At 41.4% G+C, this 24951-nt stretch overlaps 1 protein-coding gene across 3 annotated transcripts in view; it reads left to right on the top strand.

The window, feature by feature from the left end:
• The first annotated feature begins 301 nt into the window (after window positions 1-301).
• MAOA (monoamine oxidase A) overlaps window positions 302-24951 on the top strand; it is a 108893-nt gene continuing 84243 nt past the window's right edge. The window contains exons 1-2 of one of the 3 annotated variants that reach the window (XM_072615122.1): window positions 302-352; window positions 1144-1267. In XM_072615122.1, the coding sequence (XP_072471223.1) occupies window positions 1180-1267 (88 nt within the window). In that variant the 5' untranslated portion in view covers window positions 302-352; window positions 1144-1179. Of the gene's footprint in view, window positions 353-803; window positions 939-1042; window positions 1268-24951 lie in introns of those variants that run through there. The other 2 variants (XM_072615121.1, XM_072615123.1) reach the window with 2 other exon arrangements.

Below are 24951 nucleotides of genomic sequence, written 5' to 3'. Positions count from 1 at the left end.
TGTTCCTTCCTTTATCCCTTATCCTCATTTTGAACCCCTATCTACAACCTCCATCTGGCTTTTTTCTTTTTCAGTACGATGGCATCCTTTTTTCTAGCACTGATTCAGTCTGGGTTAGCCTCGGGCTGGGAAGCCCAGCTGGCCTACACAAGCCAAGGGCCCCGGGCCCACCTGAGCCAGCCCAGCCTCACCCCGGCCAGCCTCGGCCTCGGGGCTCGGGCCCAGGTCGCGTATGCGGGTGGGGGGGGCTCGGCCTCCCGACACGTCGGCGGGGGGCGGGGGGCACTTGGGCGGGTGACATCACAAAGGGAACCCGCTCCGAGTGTAGACAAGAGGTCAAGCCAAGATCAAGGTGGGTTATGCTTTTTCAGGAGTCTCTCCCTTTTCGGCCCTTTTCCCCTCGGGTCTCCCCGGGAGGGCCCGCCCCGACGGCCTGCCGCCTCGGGCTTACGACGCGGCCTCGCAGCCCCGGAGCCGGCGGCCTCGGGCCGGGCTTCGCGCGGCTCCGGCCTTGAGCGCCGGGCATGCTCAGTGAGCCGGGCAGGTGGCGCGTGCCGGGAGGAAGCTTCCCGCGGCTCCGGCCCGGCCCCGGCCGCCGGCCCCTCCTCCGCGCCTTCCCCCGTGGGTCTTCCGCGGGGCTCTTCGCGGCAGCAGCGCTCGCCAGCCGTCCGAGGGGCCCGCGTGAGGCCGCCCCGCCGCCGCCCTCCCTATGTGACACGCGTGCCAGGCCGGGGCTGCGCCGCCGCGGCGGTGCCAGGGCAGGCTTTACCTGACCCCCGTCCCCTTCGGCCAGCCACGCCCCTCCCCTCCCCTCCCCTCCCCTCCGCCCTCCCAATAGCGAGCAGGAGGAGCTCCGCGCGGGCGCCGCCCGCCTCCGGCTATAAGACCGAGGGGCGCGCGACGCCCCGGGGAGACCGCGAGGGGGCGAGGGGAGCGAGGTAGGCTGCGGCCCGCCTGTGGCGGGGAGGGCGGGAGCGAGAGCCGCAGAGCGGGGAGGCGGGGGCGGGGCCGGAGCGGAGCGGGCCGGGCGAGCTCGAGCCCCCCTGGCGCGCCGGGCGGCTCGGGCAGGCGGGGCGGCGCGGAGCCGAGTCCGCAGCCCCCCAGCCGCAGCCCCCGAACCTCTCGGCCCCCTCTCGCCCCCAGACCGAATCTCTCAGAGGAACCCACACAGCCACGAGCATGGCGTCGGCTTCCAGGAGGTTACGGGACGACATCAACCTCCCGACCAGCAAGTGCGACGTGGTCGTCGTGGGGGGAGGCATCTCAGGTGAGTGGGGGCCGGGCCGGGGCCTGCGGGCGCGGGGGAAACCGAGGCAGGCGGCCTGGCGGGGGCCTGCGCCCAGCCCCGGCGTGCAGGCAGGGGCCCCGCGGCGCGACCGAGGAGCCACGGACCCGGAAGGGTCCCGCGCCCCCGGAGGCCGGCCCGCCCATTTGACAGAGGGGGAAACTGAGGCAGGGCACCCCGCGCCCCCTAGAGGTAAGGACCGGCGTCAGCACGATCTGGGGGTCACGGATCGGGTCAGAAAAAGGCCGTCCAGGTCATCTTAGGCCTGCCCGCTCATTTGACAGAGGGGGAAACTGAGGCAGGCCAGCCCTGCGCCCCCTAGAGGTAAGGACCGGCGTCAGCACGATCAGGGGGTCACGGATCGGGTCAGAAAAAGGCCGTCCAGGTCATCTTCTTAGCCTACCCACGCATTTGACAGAGGGGTAAACTGAGGCAGGCAGACGTGCAGATGCAGGCTGTGGACCCGACACCCATAAAACACAAAGTCGCAGGTTCTGGGCCGGAAGGGGCCTCCAAGGGTGGCACAGCTCCTCAGACCAACCCACTGACTTTACAGGTGAGCACACTGAGGCTCAGGGAGAAGAAGCGGGGTGTGACCCCAGTTGTTTGGGCTCCCCTTACTGGAGACACGCAGCAGCCACAGTTGGCATCATGTAGGGCCTGGCACCCCTTGGCATCCTGCAGCCAAAGTGGACAAGAGCCCCAGGGGTGTCCAGTCATGCAGCTGCTTGCCCTGGGGAAGGGTCTCTTACAGCTGCCTGCCCTTCTCCCTCTCCCTCATTTTAATACCAGTGCTGGGACATTTTTATTGCGTTTTTAAAAGTCTTCTCTGCATTCGTTTCTCCCTCCTCTTTACTTCTGTGGCAAGAGAAGATTTGAGGATGGGTAAAGGGAGGAGGAATATGGTCAGCAAAGGCCCAGGAGGGTGGGTTTTTTCAGTTCTCGCGCCCTAAGGAGAGGTTTAGACCTTTCAGGACAGGATGCGAACAGGGAGCATCTTGTCTAGGCTCCCATTCTGAAGGGCTGCTGTTGTCGAGCTTTACCTCTGCCACCCGAATTTAAGCATTCTCAGGAAAGGAGATTGATTAATTATGAATACCTTGGGGAAGGGCTAGCAAAGGACCTGATATCAACAGGTATTTAGACTTGGGCTTTTCTTAATTTAGATAACTTACTTGGCATGAAAGCTCCCAACACTGTCACAGGGTATTTCCCCATATGACCTCTGAATTTACTTACAGGATTTTCAGGGCCAGAAATCAAAATGCTTTTCAGCTCAGTGATAAACCTAACCTTGAAAGCTGTATTTTGGTCATGTTTTCCTATCAATTTATGGTGAAATGAAATATGAAAATGATTGTGATCTTTTTGTGGGTTGGTCAGTATGAAAGTGTGGGTATTAATCCATGCCTGCCCAGCCCACAGGAGGGTCTGCTGAACTTGGTGCAGGCCTTCCTTGATTTACCTGTGGGATGTAATAAAAAAACAAAGAGTCAGGGGCAGTCCTAGAGAGGCCATCATTCTGTATAATCCCTTGGCAGAATTCATATACATACTCCAGGTTAATCACAGGTAGAAAAACAGCTTTTTCACTCAAATTGGAGATCAGCACCTTGGATCCTTAGGGTTGAACTAGTTTGACATTAACGACTGTGCTATAGCAGCTGGTGATGGTTGGTCAAAGACTCAGAACAAGGATGGGGAACCTTCAGCCTCAAGGCTGCACGTGGCCTTCTAGGTCCTTGGGTGCAGCCTTTTGATTGAGTCCGAGTTTTACAGAACACATCCTTTTATTAAGGGGATTTGTTCTGTGAAGTTTGGATTCAGTCAAAGAGCTGCACTTAAGGACCTAGAGGGCCACACATGGCCTCAAGGTCACAGGTTCCCCACCCCTGAGTCAGAAGGTTTGGCCTTAGAGGAAAGTGAATATATTGGCTCTTGTATTAGGGGGAAGAAAGTACCAAGTAGTATAGCTTCTATATTCCTTTGTCTGAAAAAATAAGGAAATTGGCCTTTTAGGCTAGTCTTCACAAAAAAGAATTGTTGTAGAGACTTAAAAGATGTGGGATGGCATCTATAAGAATTTCTCCCCTTTACTTACCACCATTCAGTCCTTCATAATTAAGGCATTAGCCCTTGGATTTCACATTTCTTTGGGACCCATTCCTTACCATCTTTAAGGATCTTGCCTCTAATTGTTTGACACCTTTTCCATGTTCTCCCCATTCTCCTCCCTGACACCAAGCTATTATTAAATTGTAAAAAAAAAAAAAAAAAAGTAATTGAGATATTGGAAAGCTTTTTCCTCACAGCCATTTTATGTTCCCCAGAGGATAGTTTCCTGCCAACAGTGACACCAGGTAGACCAAAGATTAGGGCATTTTGCCACATATGACTTCAAGTGGAGATATTGTAGATGGCAAACAAACCCATCCAGAGTAGAACTAGAACTAAACTGAGATTAATTGTTATGTATTATGAGACATTTCACTAATAATCCATGAGGATAAACTGAGTTTTACTAGTGTCAAATCCATCACACCCGTGAATTCAAGAACAGATTTTTTTGTTAAGCAGTATCCCATGAGTTGATGCATTACCCCAACACCAATTAGTTTGAGTCCCTGGGAGATTATTTAGAAACATTACCAGATGGATGCTTTTACAGATTGCGACTTTGACAGTTTATATATTTTGATAAATGACAAATGGGTTTCATGTAATGGGATTTTACAATATTTTGAAATATTTTTTTGGCTGCACAAAAAATATGCTTTAGTGATATCCATGTCCTTATTTTTTGTTATTGTGAAATAGAATTTTGACAGATAAAAAAACTGAGGCTCATAAGTAGGAGAGATGAGATAATGTATCAAAAAACATTCCCCTTCCCTCCCACTGATTGCATACTTTTATTCTATATTGAGTGGGGAAAAACATTTCCAAAGGAGGTAGTTTAAGCTATATTTTTGGGGGGTGGGCTGAGTCTAATTTCCTTTTTCTTATTTTTTTTCCAAGTTGAATAATAATAGTGCAAAACATAGTGTCTCAGTTTTGAACTTTTGAACTCTGTTGAAACTCTTAACATGGCTGGTCATTCTGCTTTTGGTTCTGTTTTTTCCAACTCTACAGCTGGGCCTTTTCTGTTTCTTTGGTTGGAAACAGAACAACAGTGCTGGCCACTCCTCTTCCCACAGCCTAAATTTAGGCATTCCCAAGACACTATCAGAGGTCTTTGGTTCTCATTCTTTCCTCTTTCCCAGAAGATACGCCTTCTCCTGACGTTGGCTTCTATTGATGACTCTCCAATCAATATCTCTGGTCCCGTCATCTTACTTTAGGTCCTGTCTTGTGTATACAGCTGCCTTAGAGGTGTAGCGACTTGTATTTTTCTGTGGCATCTCAAATTTATGTCATAAGACAAAACACATCTCTTCCTCTCCAAGAAGGAACAGTCCCTCCACCCAGTTTCCCATTGTTTTTTGTTTTTGTCAGTGACATTGCCTGGCTGTTATTCACATAGACTCAAAAACTTAGAGTCAGCTGTTCTACTTAAGCCCTGCGTTTAATCAGTCATGGAGTTCTGCCGTTTCTTCCTTTATTATACCTCTATTATCCTGTTTTCTCTCTCTCTCTTTCTCTCTCTCTCTCTTTCTCTCTTTCTCTCTCTCTCTTTCTCTCTCTCTTTCTCTCTCTTTCTCTCTCTCTCTCTTTCTCTCTCTCTTACTCTCTCTCTCTTTCTCTCTCTCTCTCTCTCTGTCTCTCTCTCCCTCCCTCTCTCTCTCCCGTCCTCTCTTCCCCCCTCCTCCCCTCCCCCCCTTATTACTTCAGCATCTCCTAGCTGATGTCTGTAACTGTATCTTCATCCCATTTCAACCCATCCTACCTGTTTCTCCCAGATGAATTTGGTTTTAAACCTTTCTTTGTGTCACTCCTAGCATCAGCTCTAAACATTTGAGGCTTGCAGGGCCATCCCACAGCTGGGCCTTGTTCTAAAAATTCAAATAATTCAATCTTATTTCTCAGTGCTTACCCCCGTGGAACTGTTTGCTCTGTCCAATCTGTTTATTCCTTCAGAAGTCCACCATGCTTATTCTCACCTTCATGCCCTCACTCATGTTTTCCTAATGCTGGAGCGATCTCTTTTCTTTCCCTCACCTACAAATTGAGTAATAGCTGACATTTTAGCACTTATTTAAGGTTTTTAAAATGGTTTGCATATATTATTTTATTTGCACCTCATAACAACCCTGTTAGATAGGTACTGTAAGTACTAGGTGGTGCTATGCCTGGAATCAGGAAGACTCATCTTTCTGAGTTCACATGTGGCCCAGACACTTTGTGGCTGTGTGACCCTGAGGAAGTCACTTAACTTGGCTTCAGTTTCCTCATCTGTAAAATAAGCCATAGAATGAGATAGCAAACTACACCAGTATCTCTGCCAAGAAAATCCCAGATGGGGTCACAGTGAGTTGGACATGACTGAAAAGACTGAACAACAAAGCAGTATTATCCTCATTTAATAGATGAAGAAATTGAGACTCAGAGGCGTTCCCATGGTCACACTGTTTGCTGGTGTCAAAACAGAAACTGAATCCATCTCTTTGCTAATTTCAAGTTCAGTGATAATTCTACTAGAAGTTTAATTCTTCCATAGGCAGAATATTTCTTTCTTTTATCTTTCTGTGGTCCCTCCCAGTTCTAAAATCAGAATCCTTTTTTATGATTTCCAATTTGATTCCTCTAGTCCTCCTTGATCACCTTTTCCTCTGAAATCCTGGTGCACTTAAAGTCGTTACTATCCAGTTAAACACTTAATTTTACTCATTCATGCATTTTGGGTTTTTTTTCATTTTTGCTTTTGTTTCACCTGTATTTTATTTCCCTGGCTAGACTGGCTAGACTCTCTGAGGGATGCCAGGAACCCATCTCATATTTCTTTGAAAGTACTTAGCAGAGCAGTAAGCATATAGTAGATGTTAATAAATTCCCACTTTAAAAATAAACCTTATTGATGCCTTCTGCTTTTACTTAACAGTCATTTACAGGTGGAGGTGGATGGGAAATTCTTCCCCTTTCAAATCAACCCCTGTGTTGTATCAAAAAAATGCCAGATATGGTGACCAAGTTGGACAATGATAGGATGGTCTGTATGTCACTAGTTCCCTGTCTCTGGAGGAAGGTCATGGAGTTTAGAACTGGAATGTACCTTAGAAACCATCTGGTGTAACCAGCTTCTTTTTATGGTTGAGAAAGATGAGGCTTGGTGAAGGATTTGCCAGTAGTTTCATAGTCAGTAGCTGCTGAAGATAGGCTTGGACTGGGTCCTCCCTTCCAAAGTCCTGCACTCTCTCCACTGCACCATCCTTCTATTCAGGATTGACTTTCCTTTCAGTGATTTCATTTAAGCTGCTGTAGGGTCATGGCTCTGTTGTTCTTTTGGTTCAGCTTCTTCGTCACTGCATCACTTGACACAGATTTTTCCAGGTTTTTTAATTCCTTTGATGTGTCTCTTCGTAGTGGACAATAATATTCACTTGAATTCATGTGCCATGTTTTTTCAGCCATTCTTCAATTGAACCTACTTTGTTTCTAATGCTTTGTTTCCTAAAGAGTGCTGTGACAATTTTGGTCAGTCATTGTTTCTGTCTTTGCCTTGGGAGTTTATGCCCAGTTCTGGGATTGCTGGGTTTCTTATAGAATCCCAAATTGAAATTTAGAATGGCTGTACCAATTGGTGACTCCACCAGTTGGTGTAGTAGCCTCTACCATATTGATCATTCCCATTTTTTGTCATCCTTGTTAATTTGCTGAGTCTGATATCAAACTTCACAGTTGTTTTATTCTATATTTCTTTTGCCATTAATGAGTTGGGAACATGATTTCATATGGTCATTTAAAACAGTAAATAATTGTTGATTGCACATAGTTGGGAATATTGAGAATGCATTTAGACATATGTGCATGTAATCCATTCTACCTTTCCTTTTCTCTCTCTCTCTTTCAACAAATCACATCATTGTGACAGAAATGTCCAGGGAACCCTTTCCTCAGTAATAAGATCCTTTATCAAAAATCTCGGAACATGCTGCAAATGTAATTTGTGTCTTAACATTAATAAAATCTCTTTTTCTAACAGGATTTATTTTGTACTATTGTGTATGTGTGTGTGTGTGTGTGTGTGTGTGTGTGTGTGTGTGTGTTTGGCCTTTGTTGCCAAAGAAGGTCATACCATCAGAGAAATGATGACATGACTTGCACTTGACTTTGTTTTGAATGAGGGAGGGCTGTGCAGGTCACCAGCCTCACTTCTCCTCCAGGGTCATCTGAATCCAGTGACCAGATATTCATCAGGATGACTGGAGATGACCCAGGATGAGGCATTTGGAGTTAAGTGACTTGCCCAAGGTCATTAGAGAATATATATGATAGAAAGTTAAAAAGCTCAAGTCCTTGTATTCTAGGAGTTGAATATATTAAATTCATAGCATCTGTGCAAACAGAAAAAGACGTAATGGCATATGAGAGGGAGAATGTTTTGATATTTGTAATTAATATTTTTATGCTTTTTAATTTTGGATTTTGTAAATAGTTTTATTTTAAAATTGTCATATCTGGAAGGGGAAACAAAAGAAATTGAAAGAGAAAATTAGACATTTAGGAGCCTACTTTATGTTGAATTACAGTCTGCCTCAATTATATCTATTGATGTATCTCTATTTCTTGGTTGAATTTGACATTGGTCTGTGTGGAGATTATCTGTTAAATTAATTGTTTCTTTTCAGGTGTACAGTGGTACTTGAGTAATGGAATGCTTAATGCTGGGTCATTTGTTGTTGTTTTGTGTAGTAATATCCTTAGTGCTGGACATACTCTGTGAGTAGCGTTGTGATCTTAAATTAAAAAGCACATGAGAATAATCAAATTCAAACTATATTTTCAAAATGTTTACTTTATTCTTTGTCCTAGACACTGGCAAAGATAAACATTCTGCCCTGTTGGAACATTTCAGTCTAAGTGGAAGATAATAGCGGCCAACTCTGATGCACAATGAGGTCATAGCAGAGATGCAAAGTGCCACCTAGAATGTGTAGAGGGAAAAGTCATAGCTGTAGGGGCAGGGATCAAGGAAGGCTTTCTGGTGGAGGAGAGACTTAAAAGTATGGCCTTGGACAATGTCTGACTGCTCCTTATTACCTGTGTGACTCACAGGCTCCTCCCTGTCTAGACCTCACTCTTCATCTGTATAATGAAGGGTCTAGATTAGACGATCTCGGTCTCTAAGGTGCTTTCCAGCTGTGTGTGGCAAGATGTGGAGGAATCCAGTGGGCAGAGAACACTCTAAAGGAAGAAAGTAGAGTAAGATTCTAACTGGAAAGGATCTTTTTATTGACTTTCACCCGATGTATGTTGCAGCCAAGTTCTCCTGGAGGAGGGATAATTGACGGATCTTCTCTCCTATAGCCGCAGCATCTTCTATGATTAAAGATGGAACTGAATACTTTCATTTGAAAGACCCTGTTGTTATGTAATCTGATTTGTTACCATTTTGGATTCCCATTCCTACAAAACCCCTAAATTCTGTGTAGTGTAACGTTTTGTATTTTGTGTGTTGCTTTCCATCATCCTTAACTATTCATTGAAAACTTACCTTTTGTCTGATATTTGTTTGATACTGCTCTCTCTCTAATATTTGAATTGTGGTCCAGTTGTGCCAGTGCATTTTTGGATAACCCTAGAGAAATACTTTGATCACGACCCTGCTTTTTCTGTTCATAGGATCATAATTTAAAGTTGCAAGGGACTTTAGAGACCATCTGATTCAACACCCTCATTTTACAGAATGAGACCAAGGACACACAGCTGAAAAAGGAGCAGAACAAGGAGTCATACCCAGTTCCATTAATAAAAGTGAATATTAAAAGTATCTCTACCCACATGGCTGTTTACTTTGTCTGCTCATCTTGGATTTGGTGACTTATGGAATAGAAAAAAGAACACTTATCTCTGCAGTCAGAGAGCCTGGATTCAAATTCTACCTTAACAGCTTCCTGGATCAGCACAGATATTACCCAGTGAATGAGAACCAGTAACCTGAGATTTTAAATTCTGAGTCTACAAGTAAGAGTATTAGAAGGATCTCCACCTGTATCTCCACTATCAGTTGCAGAACAATCAGATCTCCAGAGAAAAAGAATCTTTTCCCTTTTTTGCCCTTCTCCTTGAGTCTGAGCAATACAAGGACTTCATATGTCAGTAATGAGGCAATAGAGGAGGGAATTAGAGTAGAAAACAGAAAAAATAAGCATGTGACCTATGAATTTCCTTAACGTTTTGGTGATATATTGCATTTTCATTTCTGTGGATGTCTTAGACTGCAGAAATTTTAATTAGACCTGGTAATATTAATAAACCTGGGCTTTTCATCAGTTGTTTTCATGTTTTCCAAAATGGAGCACAAAACAACCCAGTAACATTCCTGCCCAGTACAGCACCTCTGTAGTTTGCATAACTTTCATAACAGTGCTACACTGGGGCTCTTCAAATAGAGGCTGTATTGTGGATATTCCAGTTTAGCTACAGATTAGACTCAATGATTTCTGACATCTCTTCTGATTCCCTGAAAGGGAAGCATATGTTTAAGTACACAGTCAGTTTTTGTTCAGACTTGGCATGCAAATACATAGAAACAATTGACCAGTTTTACTAAATGATCTGTGTGACTGTCATTTGTATCCTACAGGCAAATGGGGTGTTATATAATTGATGATATGTTCCAGAAGCTTGTCTAGGATTGTGAAACTAACCTCACAGTTCCTAAATACTTGTTGCATGATTTCATACTAATAGGATATATTTGGAAAAAATAAATCCAGAGAAACAGAAATCAACCTACATTTTTCAGATGCTCTCGGCACTTGTGATGAGTTGATTATTAAGAGCTACAACTAAATTTATGGGATAATTTTATCTTCAAAAAGTTGGATTTTCCCCCTACATTGTTTTCTATATTTGATCTTAATTGAAGCAGAGGACTAGGTTCAGTGTAGTGAAACATGGAGTGCATGCAAAGGAATATGTGAAATAAAACTAAAGTGTTAAGTGGGAACCAAATTGTGGGACCTTAGGTGTTACCTTAAGGAGGCTGTGTTTTTAGTTCTGTAAGCCTCAGGAAACCATTAAAAATTTTAAAGTAGAGGAATGACGGGACCAGCAGCAACCTTTTATTAAATGTCTGTGTCAGGCCCTGTGCTTGGTACTAGGGTACAAAGAATGAAAACAAGTATTACCCTCAAGGAGCTTCCATCCTAACAGGGGAGGCAATAGATTCCTTTATAAGGTATGCAGAATAAATATAAAAATGATGAATTACACATATGTATACAAAGGAGGAGTGGGAACTAGTAGTTGAAGGGATCAAGAAAGGTTTTGTGGAATATGTTTTACTTGAATTGTCTCTAGAAAGAGAGGGGTTGGATGGGAAATAAATATTTTCCAAGTATTTTTTTTCCAGTGGAAAGGAGTAAGTATATTAACTGAGGTGCTGATAGGTGAAGAATAGGAGGCTCGTTTGGGTGATCACAGCATGTACATGTAGGATTCTTGGAGGCGTACTGCTAAGTGAGGCTGAAATGATGAGTTCTGGAGCTGGGTTGCAAAGAGCTTTAAAAACTAAATAGGAGAGTTTTATATTTTATCCTAGAGTCAGTAGGGATATGCTCTCTTTTCTTGGGTGAGGGAGTGATGTAGTCAGATCTGAACATAAGGAAAATCATTTTAGTAGCAGTTTGGAGGGTAGATTGGAGTGGGGAGAGATTCCAGACAGAGAAACCAGTTAGGAAACTTGCCATAATCAAGGGAAAAAGTGATGAGGGTCTGAGCTCTGTGAGCATAGGGAAGGAGCTCATTGGAAAAGACCCTGATGTTTGGAAGGATTGGAGGCAGAAAGAAAAGGGAACAACAGAGGAAGAGATGGGTAGATAGGGTCATGGAAGCCATGAACATGAACTTGGACAGATTTCATGAGATAGGATAGGAGGGCCTGATGTGCTGTGGGTCATGAAGAGTCAGACACGACGGAATGACTCAATAAGTGGCAGCAGAAACAGCAAGATTTGGCAACTTACTGAATTATTGTTCACCTTTCATTTTTTGAAGAGGACCAGTGACATTTATTGGGTATGCTGAGTGAGGAAAAGTGAGTCGATAATACCGAAGTTATGAACCTGGTTGATGGAAATAATGATGATGCTTTCAACAGAAATGGGGAAGATTGGAAGATGGATTGTTATGGGGAGCAAGAGAATGAGTTCTTTTTTGGGTATGTGACATTTGATATGGCAGTAAGACATTTAGTTTGAAATATCCAATAAGTAATTGAATGGATGTGTGCTGTAGAGAAATTAATTTGGCAGTTTGAGAAAGGTGAATTGGAGAGAAGAGGAAAGTAGAGGCAGGAAGACTATTTGGAAATAGTCTGTTAAAATAATTTAGGTGGCAGGTGTTACAGGCCCAAACTATTAGAGTGGCAATGTTAAATAAAAAGGAAGGGATAGTTTTGAGAAATACTCTAGACCAAGTCAGCATACGAGATAACAGAATTAGGAATTCTCTATTTCTCTAAACGGAAAAGGATCAAAGAAAACCTGTGCCCTTTCTGCCTAGTACCTCATTTCCTTCTCTTCTCAACATTTAACAATTCCATATTTCAAGCCTTAGAATGTCCTACCTGTATTTTAGGGCATGATTATCCCTGAGTCCTGAGCTCCCAGATTATGTAAAGCTCTTCCTTTAGATCTTTCAGAATTAGCTAATCGCCAATCCTTATCAAAGTTGAGGCTCTCAGCTAACCTGCTTGCTTGTTTTTAGCTTCCCAGGGTCATGGGGGGTTATTTTGATATGAAAAGTCTCCATTTTCAGTTTTTCTTGAGCTAAAATAAACAAATATTTGTCTATATCCCTTAAAATCGATAAGCAGAGGAAACTGGAAAATGTAGTATACATTTTAAAGCAAGATGATAGTCTTTGAGAATTGAAATTATTTTGTCCATGAGACTGTATGGAATTGTAAGGCTAGAAGGGACCTAGAAATCATTTAGGCCAGTTACATTCTCCTTACCCCCCAGTCCTGTTTTTTAAATAGATGAGGGAATTGTGATTTTCAGGAAAGTGAAATGACTTGAACCAAGTCCAAGAGGTGAGGCCAGAGTCACTAGTATGATTCCTAGTTAAATTAAATGTTGCCACTTGGATGAGAGCAGCATAGCATAATGGATGATGGAGAGCTGATCTTGAAGCCGTGAAGACCTGGGATCAAATGCTCCCACTGCCACATACCAGCTGGGTGAGGCTGAGCATTACCCCTTATTGCTCTAGGCCACTCCGTGACACTCTTAAGTTGTAGAGAAGGAGCTGATGTGTATTTATTGAGTAGAGCAATTTTCCTGTCTGGGAGTTCCCGATACCAATGGAATCCCAGATCTGTTCCTGTTCCTATAAATGATTTATAGACTGCTGGCTTGCCCCTTATTATGAGTTTGTGTCTTGAGCCTGAGTAGTTCTTTTTATTGTTCTCTGACTTGGTAACTATGTATAGATGCAGCAAGTTCTTGAATATTTCTTGAAGGAATTAATGAATAAAAATTGAGATTATAAGATTTAGGTACAGCTAGGTGGTGGTGCAGTACATAGAATGTTGAATCTGGAGTCAGGAAGATTTGAGTTAAAATCCAGCCTCATACACTTACTAGCAGTGTGACTCTGGCCAAGTCACCTAACTTCTATTTGCCTCAGTTACTTCACCTGTAAAGTGGAGATGATAGTAACCTACCTTCCAGGTTTGTTGTGAGGATTGAGTAAGATAATAATTGTAAAATGCGTACCATGGTGCCTAGCACATTAGTTATTATGTTAATAGAACTACAGTAGACCTTAAAAGAAACCAAAATCCAGAAAACTTATGTGCCTAAGACCCCACTAATCATAGGTTATGGAATTTGGGTTTAAACTCAGTTCACTCCTGTTCACTTTTCACTATATCATTTGGGGGTGAAATAGTAAATGGAGAGAAATTATAACATGGGATGATGTTACTTTTTGAATTTTTGGACTAATCTATATATGATAATAGAAAAATTTCATTTCTATAAAAGTAAAATTAATTTTCTTTTTCTCAAATGTATCCTTAACTTGTTAGGGTAATGTATAGGATTTCCAAAATAAATATGGTTTAGATCAGGGATGGGGAACCTGCTGCCTCAAGGCCACATGTGACCTTCCAGGTCCTTGGGTGCAGCCTTTTGACTGAGTCCAAGCTTTAGATGTGTTCTGTGAAGTTTGGATTCAGTCAGAGAGTTTGTACTTGAGGACCAGGACCTAGAGGGTCACATGTGGCCTTCCCCACTCTTGGTTTTTATTATCTTCTCTTTATAGTGATAGTTACCTTTCTGAAATCTAAACCTGGTCTTTCTCTCATACACACACGTTGACACACGTTTATAGTTCAGTTATTTCAAACACTTGGAATATATTGGGAATATATTTTGTACATTTCACTGGGTATTGATAAATCTTAAAAACTAAAAGAAATGATACTTAAGATTGATGAAAGAAATACAGGGAAAGGAGGGGATATGAGGGGTAACAGAACATTCCTAGACCTTTTCTATAACATCCCTGTGGTGGTATGGAATTCAATCTAAGCTGAGTCCACCCAGAACCCTATACTCTTAACTCTAGTAAATTCGACAAATATTTCTTAAGTACTTACCATGTGTAAGGAACTGGATGTGACAAGATGAAAAATTCCATAGTCCCTGTGCTTATGGAAGTTGCAGTATGTGAGGGAAAACCTGGCAGGTACACAGGTATAAACAGAAAGTTCAGTGTCATGGGAGCAAAGGAGAGATATTCAGCAGAAGTGAAAATCTGAGGAGATAGAGAACATTTCAGTGTGACAGATGAAGAGATAAGGTCAGAAGTGAGCTTAGAACAAGAATTTTGGCAGGGGAAGGTGAGGAGGCGTACGTCTGAGGAATGTAATTTTATCCTCTCTACAATATTCAAAGAAAAATGGGTTTTTTGAGCAGGCAAATAGAGTCTGATCTGTGCAATACAAAGGTTATATTGGAGGCTGTGGTGGATAGACTGGTGGTGGTAGAGACTGGGGGTAGGATGCACAGCTAGGAAGCTGTTACAGTAATAATGAGGCTGACTGTGACAAAGCTAGGGAGGTGGAAGTGTAAATGGAGTGAGGGAAGGGTGGATTTGAGAGAGATAGTAAAGATAGAATAGATCAGATTTGTATGTTCCCCAGATAGGGCCTTGGAGAGGGAAGGAGAAGTCAAAGATGACTAATAGTTTTCATCCTGAATGACTGCGAAAGTGGTAGAATTTATGAATGGAGTACTTTATTTTATTTAATTTACAAATAAATATAGTCCTTTTAAAATCTGTAACAATTCCATGGTATAGACGTTGAAAATAGCACTATAGAGAGACTCCAGTGTACTTCTGATACGACATTTTTGTGAAATAGGGTGAAACAATGAGTTATAGGACGATGACATTCTCATTCTTAGACCAATTCCTAAATAGTAATCAAATAAACTGAGTCTGTCTAGACAACCAGTCTGTAATTCATACAAAATAAAGCCAGTTGTTAACGTTCTTCTTAGTATCATTTGAAGCAAAAATGAGTTCTTAGCCTAAGAAAGATTGTCAGTGGAATGTTTAAGAAAGGACGTTAACATGACCAATGTGAAAATGGGTTTAATAAGAATGTATGTGTAGAACTCATATAAGATTGCATGCCATCTTGGGGAGGGAGAGGGAAGGAGGGGGAAAAAAATCTAAGACTTATGAAAGTGATTGTAGAAAACTGAAAACAAATAAATTAATAAAAAAGGAAGGATGTTGTTCCTGTGAAAATAAATAATGCACATACATGCATAATGCACATACAGAGGTTTATCTTGATACGTGTGAGTTTCTGTGCCTAGTAAGATAATTACAATATGGAAGCACTTGCATTGCCAACATGTTTTTGACTCTTGTTACAGGAAAGGTTTAAAATCAGTGGACTAGCTGCCAGTCTTAAGTGAATTATGATGTTTCACATGGTTTACCCCCTAGACCTTATATCTTGTCTTAATTAGTTGAGACATATATACATCCAGAATTGGTTGCAGCTATTTGATGCTCTCCTCATACTTCAGTTTTATCACTTTGGGGGGCTTGTTATTGTCTTATTTAAATACTCTTTTCCCTCTTAACTAGATTGCTAGTTTTGTGAAAGACTAATAGCTCCTTTTTAAAATCAGTGACACGTTTTCCATCATGTCATTGTTTTCCTCTCTTTTCCCTTGGTTTCAGTGACTCTCCTGATTTTCCTTTTCTTGTATGACCATTCTTTCCTATCCATTTTAAAAAATATTTTCTTTCCAAAAATCTCAATTTTGGAGACTCCTGGTTTAAAAGAAGGTTGTTGGTGATCTTAGAAGAAGTACAATGGACTTTTTGTGTGTAGAAGCCAGATTTCTAGGGGTTAACATGTGAGTGATGACAATAGAATCAACAGGCTTATCAATGATTTGAGGAATTTAACCTGTGAAAGAAAGGATAGAAAAAGTGGTGTTTGGAAAGTCTTGAAATTGTCAAATAGTGAGCTGTTTTTTCCCCTGCTTTTGAGTTTGTTTTGGTTTGGGTAGTTCAGAAAGAGAGAACCATAGAATTGAAAAGACCCTCAGCAATCAACTCAAACTTCCACAGAAATTCCTTTATGACCACCCCAATTTGTACATGTGGGCAAGTAGCAATAGAGAATGAGTCTGTAGAGTGAGAAAGACAGACTGAATGGACCAGAGAGAAAGAAAAGATGTGTGGGACCGAGGTCTCAAGAAGAAATGAGATTTTCATCTCAAGTAAATGAATTCGTTTTAGAAAGCAGAAGACCATCTCTGCCTTTGAGACTGTATTGTATATTCACTTATTCCTTATGCTTCTCTGGTTTTGTGTATTTAGTAATTATATATCACTTAGGTATGTGACAACAGCAATTTTTTAGGTTTAAGTAATGCAAAATCGATTGATGCAGTTTTCTTAAACAGTGTCTCTAGCTGGAGCTTTGTGGTTACCATGGCATCTGCTGTGTCACCTATATTAGTCATTTTGCCCTGATAATACTTCTGTAATTACAAATAGACCTATATTGTCTGAAATCTCAAGCAAGGCTTTAAAAAATAAACTTTATTTTGTCACTTTAGCTAAAACATGCTCTCTCTCTCCCTCCTCCTTACTGTGAAAACCACAAAATTAAATTCAAAATCCAAAGGGGAGAATTTTGTTCTTAAAATTATTTGCTATTTGAAGGTAAGATCATAATTCTCATTTGTAAAACAAAGGAATGCCTTGGAGGCATCTCTCAACATATAGTCAGTGTTTGTATCTTTAACAGGTTTATAGAAATCTGCACTTATATAGCAGGAACAGTCTGGGCTTCATTTCCTCATCAGTCAGCAGTTCGTATCAAAGGATCCATATATATTATAAATGCAAAGCTTTCATCTTCAGTCTTTCTATAAACTTCCTGGGAATTTTATATATTACCTAACAAAGTACCGAAAAAAATCTATTAATTGTGTGTATGTATGTGTATGTATATACATGTATATATGGGGATAGAAACTAGACTTGTGATTTCATTGATACAGGGAATTCTCACCTAGAGAAACCCCCTTTGCCAATGGAGAGCAGCATATTCTCTGTAACTTAATCTTAGAGAGTTTCCTTGAGCACAGAGATCTTGAATGACTGCCTAGGGTTGCATAGCTTGTGTCAGAGGTAGAAACTGAACCCAGATCTTCTTATCTTTGGGACCAGAGCCATTTCTCTAGCCATTTTGCCAAGCTGACTGGCGCACGCACACACACACACACACACACACACACACACATTTTTTATGTGTGTGTATGCATGTATATGTATGTATATATGTATATGTACATTTAAACAAACTGTCCAAAAAGTCTTAATTTGGTTTTAAATTTTAATAGTTTAAACTGAATTATGACTTCTTGAAACGCTCTATATGTATTTACATAAATGTTTGCATGTAATGTCAAGGCATTTGAGAGAATTCTAGAAACGGTTTAGGTAATCTTATGATATGCAAAACATTGCTTGGAAAGTGGGTAAAGTGTGATTATAGGAACTATGTGAAATTCAGGCATTTTGTAGATCTTATAAATGGTTTATGACAAAAAGTTTGGATGCATTCTTTAGATGTGGTATCTTGAATGGATATATTCATCCCTGAGATGTTTTCATTGCAAAAGAGAAAACAGTGGTAAGAGTATTGATCTTGAATTCAGAAAACCTAAATTCTAGCCCCACCATTGACATTTACTACAGTGTGATTCCTGGCAAGTCCCCTTTCTTCATTGAGCCTTATAGTAGGCAAGTGGGTGATAAAGTGTTCAGAGTACCGGATCTGGTGTCAGAAAGACTTGAGTTAAAATCCATCCACATACACTTTATAGCTGTTTGACCCTAGGCAAATCACTTAACCACTGTTTGCCTCAGTTTCCTCCTCATTAAATGAGGATAATAAATGCACTTACTTCTCTGGGTGGTTGTGAGGATCAAATTAAGTAGTATGTGTAAAGCACTTTTTTTGATGTTTCTTTTTTTAATGTTTATTTACTTACTTTTAGTTACCAACATTCATTTCCACAAAATTTCGAGTTCCAAATTTTCTCCCTGTCTCTCCCCTCCCCCCACCCATAACACCTTGCATTCTGATTACCCTTCCCTCAGTATGCCCTCCCTTCTGTCACACCCCTCCCTTCCCTTATCCCCATCTTCTCTCTTTTCTTGTAGAGCAAGATAGATTTCTATACCCCATTACCTGTATTTCTTATTTCCCAGTTGTATGCAAAAACAGTTCTCAACATTCATTTCTTTGAATTCCAGCTTCTCTCCCTTCCTCCCTCCCCACCCATCCCCACTGAGAAGGCAAGAAATTCAATACAGGCTATATGTGTGTAGTTTTTCTAAAGACTCCCATATTATTCATGTTGTGTAAACTAACTATATTTCCCTCCATCCTATCCTGCCCCCCATTTAATTCTGTTCTTTCATTCGACCTTCTCCCTCCCCAAAAGTGTTTGCTTCTAATTACTCTCTTCTCTCATTTACCCTCCCTTCTATCATCCCCCCACCCCACTTGGCCCCTCCTCTCCTACTTTCCTGTAGTGTAAGATAGATTTTCTTACCAAATTGAGTGTGCATGTTATTCCCTTCTTAAGCCAAATGTGAAGAGACTAAGCTTCACTTTTCCCTTTCACCTCCTCCCTTTTCTCCTCCATTGAAAAAGCTTTGCCTTGCCTTTTTTATGAGAGATAGTGTGCCCCATTCCATTTCTCCCTTTCTCCTCCCAATATATTCCTCTCTCACCCCATAATTTTATTTTTTGACATATCATCCCTTCTTATTCAACTCACCCTGTGCTCTCTGTCTATATGTATATAATCCCTCCAACTACCCAAATACTGAGAAAAGTTTCAGGAGTTATAAATATTATCTTTCCATGTAGGAATGTAAACAGTTCAACTTTAGTAAGTCCCTTATGATTTCTCTTTCCTGTTTACCTTTTCTTGCTTCTCTTGATTCTTATATTTGAAGATCAAATTTTGTTTTCAGCTCTGGTCTTTTCATCAAGAATGGTTGAAAGTCCTCTATTTCATTGAAAGACCATTTTTTTCCCCTGAAGTATTATACTCAGTTTTGCTGGGTAGGTGATTCTTGGTTTTAGTCCTAGTTCTTTTGACTTCTGGAATGTCATATTCCATGCCCTTCAATCCTTTAATGTAGAAGCTGCTAGATCTTGTGTTATTCTGATTGTATTTCCACAATACTAGAGTTGTTTCTTTCTAGCTGCTTGCAATATTTTCTCCTTGACCTAGGAACTCTGGAATTTAGCCACAATGTTCCTAGGAGTTTCTCTTTTTGGATCTCTTTCAGGAGGTGATCGGTGGATTTTTTCAATATTTATTTTGCCCCTTGGTTCTAGAATCTCAGGGCAGTTTTCCTTGATAATTTCATGGAAGATGATATCTAGGCTCTTTTTTTGATCATGGCTTTCAGGTAGTCCCATAATTTTTAAATTGTCTCTCCTGGATCTATTTTCCAGGTCAGTTGTTTTTCCAATGAGATATTTCACATTATCTTCTATTTTTTCACTCTTTTGGTTTTGTTTTGTGATTTCTTGGTTTCTCAAAAATCATTAGCCTCCATCTGTTCCATTTTAATTTTTAAAGAGCTCTTTTCTTCAGTGAGCTTTTGAACCTCCTTTTCCATTTGGCTAATTCTGCTTTTTAAAGCGTTCTTCTCCTCATTGGCTTTTTGAACCTCTTTTGTCAATTGGATTAGCCTATTTTTAAAGGTGTTATTTTCTTCAGCATTTTTTGGGAGTCTCCTTTAGCAAGGTGTTGACCCACTTTTTCATGATTTTCTTGCATCTCTCTCATTTCTCTTCCCAATTTTTCCTCCACCTCTTTTACTTGATTTTCAAAATCCTTTCTGAGCTCTTCCATGGCCTGGGACCATTGCATATTTATTTTGGATGTTTGGGATACAGAAGCCTTTTATGTCTTTCTCTGATGGTAAGCATTGTTCTTCCTCATCAGAAAAGATGGGAGGAGATATCTGTTCACCAAGAAAGTAACCTTCTGTAGTCTTATTTTTTTTCCTTTTTTTGGGCATTTTCCCAACCAGTTACTTGACTTTTGGGTCCTTTGTCAAGAGTAGGATATACTCTGGGGATCTGTAAGATCTCAGTTCCTCCAAGGTGGCACAATCAAGCATGAAAACTGGTCTGGGATCAGAAAGAGATTTTTGTGCCCAGAATCTTAGCAGTTTCTTCTTCACAACCACCTGGCCTCCAGTTCCACCAAGCAACACTGAGGGCTGAGATTCAGATAAGCTGGATGGGCAGGGTCGCTGTTCAGTGTGAGATAAAGATCAGTTCCCTCAGGGCCTCTACACAGGGCTGAGGTAAGAATCAGCTGCTCAGTGGCCCCAGGGTTTTTACGATCCAACAATGGATGTGGGCTACCGTAGGGGCTGCCATGAGAACTGCTGCCACCTGCCCAATGTGGCCTCTGCCTAAGGTCGAAGCTATGGAAAGGCCCTTCTCCTTTCCCAGCCAACTGAAAAAACCCTATCACTGATGTTTGGCGCCTGTGGGTCTGTGAACTGCTGCTATTGCGACTGGACATTTCACCCCCAAGGCCTGTTTGCAGGCCATGTACCGTGCAGCCTAGGCTGGGCTGGGCTCTGCTCTGCATCTGGTGCAACAGATGTTTCCCATGGGCCTTTCAGGTCACCCTGGGCTGGAAATCTCCACTCCATTGTTCTACATTTCTACTGCTCCATAATTTGTTGAGAGTCCCTCTCTACAGGTGTGTTATTGACTGTGGGGGGAGAGCCAGCGTATGTGTGTCTTTCTACTCTGCCATCTTGGCTGTCAGCCTCAGATTATTACCACCGCATTGTCATGTGCTGAGCAAAACTGGAAAAAATCACACCACCAGGCCTACCCGATGCCACTAGAGGATTATGTTACATAATCTCAATGGAAACAGCAGACCTTTAGTGCTTCTCTAACTGACTTACTGTTCATCACAGTGTCTTTCTCAGACCTTTGCATTCCTGCTGAAGCCTCCTGCAGTTCCCTCCTTCCTTTACTTCCTAAGCTAAAAACTTGGCCTTACAGTTCCTCTGAAAAAATTTTTGAGGCCATTCTTATTCTTATTCCCTTTTCTTCATCTCATATTTCAGAAGCTTCTTGCTACCCTTCTCATTTGTCTCATGTAAAGAGGTGGTCTTTCTCTTTGCCAAGGATCCCCCCATGTGCACAACTGACCCCATTCCTTCCCAACTCCTCCAGCAGGTTGCCTCCTCTGTCATCTCAACTCTTCAATCTCTCCTTGTCTAACCACTTCTTCCCTGCTGCCTGTAAACATATCCAGATGTTCCCCATTCTTAAAAAGCCCTCACTTTGTCCATCCATGCCTGATAACTGTCAGTCCCCATCCTTCCTCCCTTTCTCTGCTAAACTCCCTGAGAGAAGGCATTCCCTTCTGTAGTCAGTACCTCCACTGCCTTTTGTGCTCCTGTAAATCTTCTGCAGTCAGGCATCTGACCTCTTCAAAAATACCAGTGATTTTTTAGTCATTACATCTATAATGGTCTTTTCTTAATTCTTATCCACCTAACTTCTCTGCAGGCTTGGCAAGGGTTGATGATGCCTCTTCACCTTGATATTCTCTTCTCTTTAGTTTTTGCGACACATTTTATGCTGGTTCTCTTCTAACCTGACCGCTCCTTCTCATTCTCCTTTTCTGGATCTTCATCTAAGTCATGCCCACCAACCTTGGGTATTCCCCAACGCTCTGCCCTTGATTTTCTTCTCCTCTTCCCTTACATTACAGGCTTTCCCAAAAATCTTAGTGCAGTTTGAGTGCTCTAAGACTATTGAGATACTCTGGATTCCACTTGGCGATTTCATCAGCTTCCTTGTGTTACATTGTCATCTGTGCAGATAAATCTCAGCTCTATTTGTTCAGCCCTAAGCTCCCTCTGGACCTGCCTGGTGCCTCCAGCATCTTGAATCAACATCTTGAATTGGATGCGCCCTACATAGACAGACTTGATATGTTCTCCCCAAATCCCTCTTCTTAACTTCACCAAACTCAGGTCCTTACTCTCCCATTCCACATTCCTGATCAGTTGCCACATCCTATGGATTTTACCTTTGCAACATCTCAGCTACACCCCTTCTGTCCTCATGACATTGCCACCACCCTGGTTCAATCTCTTCACTTATGCCTAGACTATTGTAATAGTCTTCTGGTTGGTCTTTCTTTGCTCTGCTGTCAGCTTGATCTTCCTAAAACATAGATCTCACCATGTCATCACCTATTCAGTGAACTCCAGCGGTTCCATTTCCTCCAGAATCAATGATCAAATCCTTTGTTTGGCTTTTAAATCCCTTCATAAGTTGGTCTTCTTCTAACAAAAAGTTATAAAAGGCCAAAAAGACCTTGTTACACAGTTTTCCTCTCTGTGCACTCTTATGATCTAGAGATACTGGCTGCCTTGCTGTTCCTCACATAGGACATGCCATCTCCTGACTGCATTTTTACTGAGTTGTTCTTCATGCCTAGTATTCACTTCCTCCTCATTTCTGCCTCTTGGCTTCCCTAGCTCCTTTCAGATCTCAGCAAAAATCCTACCTTCTGAAAGAAGTCTTTCTTAATCTTAGTGCCTTTCCTCTAAGACTTACCCTAGTTTATCCTGCATACATCTTGTTTGTGTAATTGTTTACAAACTGTCTCTCCCATTAGATTGTGAGCTCTTTGAAAGCAAGCAGGTACCATTTTTGCCTTTCTTGTATTCCCAGTTCTTTGCACAGTACCTGGTAAATAGTATGTACTTAATAATTGCTTGTTGATTTATGTTACTTTTAAGATTTTTTTTCTCCAGCCTATTTATTCTAGGCTTTTCTCTGGCATTTTGTAAAATTTAGCTTATAATTAATTAAGAAATGAGATTTACAGGGCCCTAGAAGTTACCTGGGCAGCTAGATAGCACAGATAGAGCAAGGGGCCTAGAGTCTGGAGACCTGAGTTCAGATCCAGCCTCAGACATTTAATAGTTATATAACCCTGGGAAAGTCACTTAATCTGTTTGCTTTAGTTTTCTTCATTTATAAAATGAGGTGGAGAAGGAATTGGCATATCACTCCAGTGCTATGCCAAGAAAACCCCAAAAGTGATCAGGAAGAGTCAGGCACCACTGAAAAATGATTAAACAGCAAGAAGCTGAAGATGCAGTTATGTGTACTGTGAGTGTCTTTCTTATTTGCTGTTACATTAACAATGCAATTCTGGGACCAACATTTTTTGAGTTGTCTATAACTCATTTTCAGTTTTGGAATATCCAAAACAGTCTGAGACTACACACTGAAGAGAAGTGAACAATTGCTTTGTAGGAAGAGTTTCCTCACTGAAAATACCTGTGAAATCATTGGTTCCATTGGTTCAACAAAACAACAAATGACACCTTTTGGGGAAGTTGTTTTATTGGAAAGATGATTTTAAAAATATGATATGGTCATGTTTCATGTCCACATAAATATGTTTTTTCACATTCCTAAAGCTTAAGCATCAGTTTTTTTTTCAGAAATTGTTGTGATGGAAATCTTCCAAAAATATATGCTTCTCTGCTCTTTTAAGCAGAAGCCAAAGAACATAGGTTAACCTCTATTCTTCTAAGACCAGAAGAGTTGTGAAATGATATTTAAACATCCACCATGGTTTGAATTAGCCTTTTTTGTGGGGGGTGGGGGGAGGCATTTAAAGCCTCTCTTCTCTATGCAGTTGAATGGTGTAAAATACAAAATCCTATTGCAGTGTCATCTCATCATGTGGAGGTAGTTCTGGATTCTCAGTAGCTATAGCCAGTTCACAAGTTCTGGATGGTCCTTCCGAACTGGGCCCAGTTACAAACTGATATATCCATCAACTGGACTTACACTCTAGGCCAGTGGGGTCAAACTCAAATGGAAAGGATCCCTGTGGTGGTATATTGACTCAGAAAACCAAAAATTAACATTGTCTATATTGTACTTTTATTTGTTCTGTCAAACATTTCCGGTTTATATTTTAATCTGGTTCTGGCCACAGCAGAGTCTTGTAGGAGTTGAGTAAGACTCCTATGGTATTGGCAAGTCACTTCTGTAAAAGTAGCAGATCTGTTGCTCTGATAACAAAGAAAAAAACCACCAAAAAGTAAAGCCTGCCATAGATTATTTGGTCCAGATTCGTGAAGTTCATTAATCACCTTCAGTTACTTTTCAGTTTCTTTCTCTGTCTCTCTCTCATAATAGTAATAGTAATAGTAGCATTTAAATATGACCTTAAGATGTGCAAAGTGATTTAGAAATATTATTTCTTTTAATCCCCACACTTCCCCTGTTAGGGTGGGTTTTTGTAGATGAGGAGATTGCGGTTGCCTCGTAATTCGCCCTGCGTAATGCAGCTGTAAGCACCATTCCAGCGCCAGTGTTGTACCCACTCTCCCACCTGCTTGCCTAGATTGATATCGTTTTTGGAGGGGAAGGGCAGCCCTATGATTTAATTATTTTAAGGAAGTTCCTTTTTTAGAAACATCCTTCATGAGGTGCACATTAATAAATCATTTTTAACTTTCATTATTAAATTGTTGCTTGAACTTGCTCCTGATCATAAAGCCGGTATCTGTAGAACCTGGGTCTTTCTGACTCCAAGAGCAGCTCTCTCAATGCACCATGTTGCCTCTCATTCTATTGACTGTAAAATCTCATCTCTTTTATTAGGTTTTTCAAGCACTTAATTACCTAGTATTTGTTTGGTGCTGTAAGAAAAATCAGAAACCAATTCTGGGAATACAAATCCCAAGAATGAAGCAATCCCTTCTTGCAGTGTGCTTCCATTTAAGATGGAGTAAATATTATATACGTATAAATATATTTAAACTGCATAAAAATAAAGAAGTACAAACATACACGTAGTAGTTAAATATAAGATAGTTTGAGAGACAGGAAACTAGCAATTGAGGAAATC

The sequence above is a fragment of the Notamacropus eugenii genome, chromosome 5 (assembly GCF_028372415.1).
Source record: "Notamacropus eugenii isolate mMacEug1 chromosome 5, mMacEug1.pri_v2, whole genome shotgun sequence".
Lineage (NCBI taxonomy): Eukaryota > Metazoa > Chordata > Mammalia > Diprotodontia > Macropodidae > Notamacropus > Notamacropus eugenii.
Note: the sequence above shows the minus strand (reverse complement) of the source record. Positions and strands in the feature narration are given on the sequence as shown.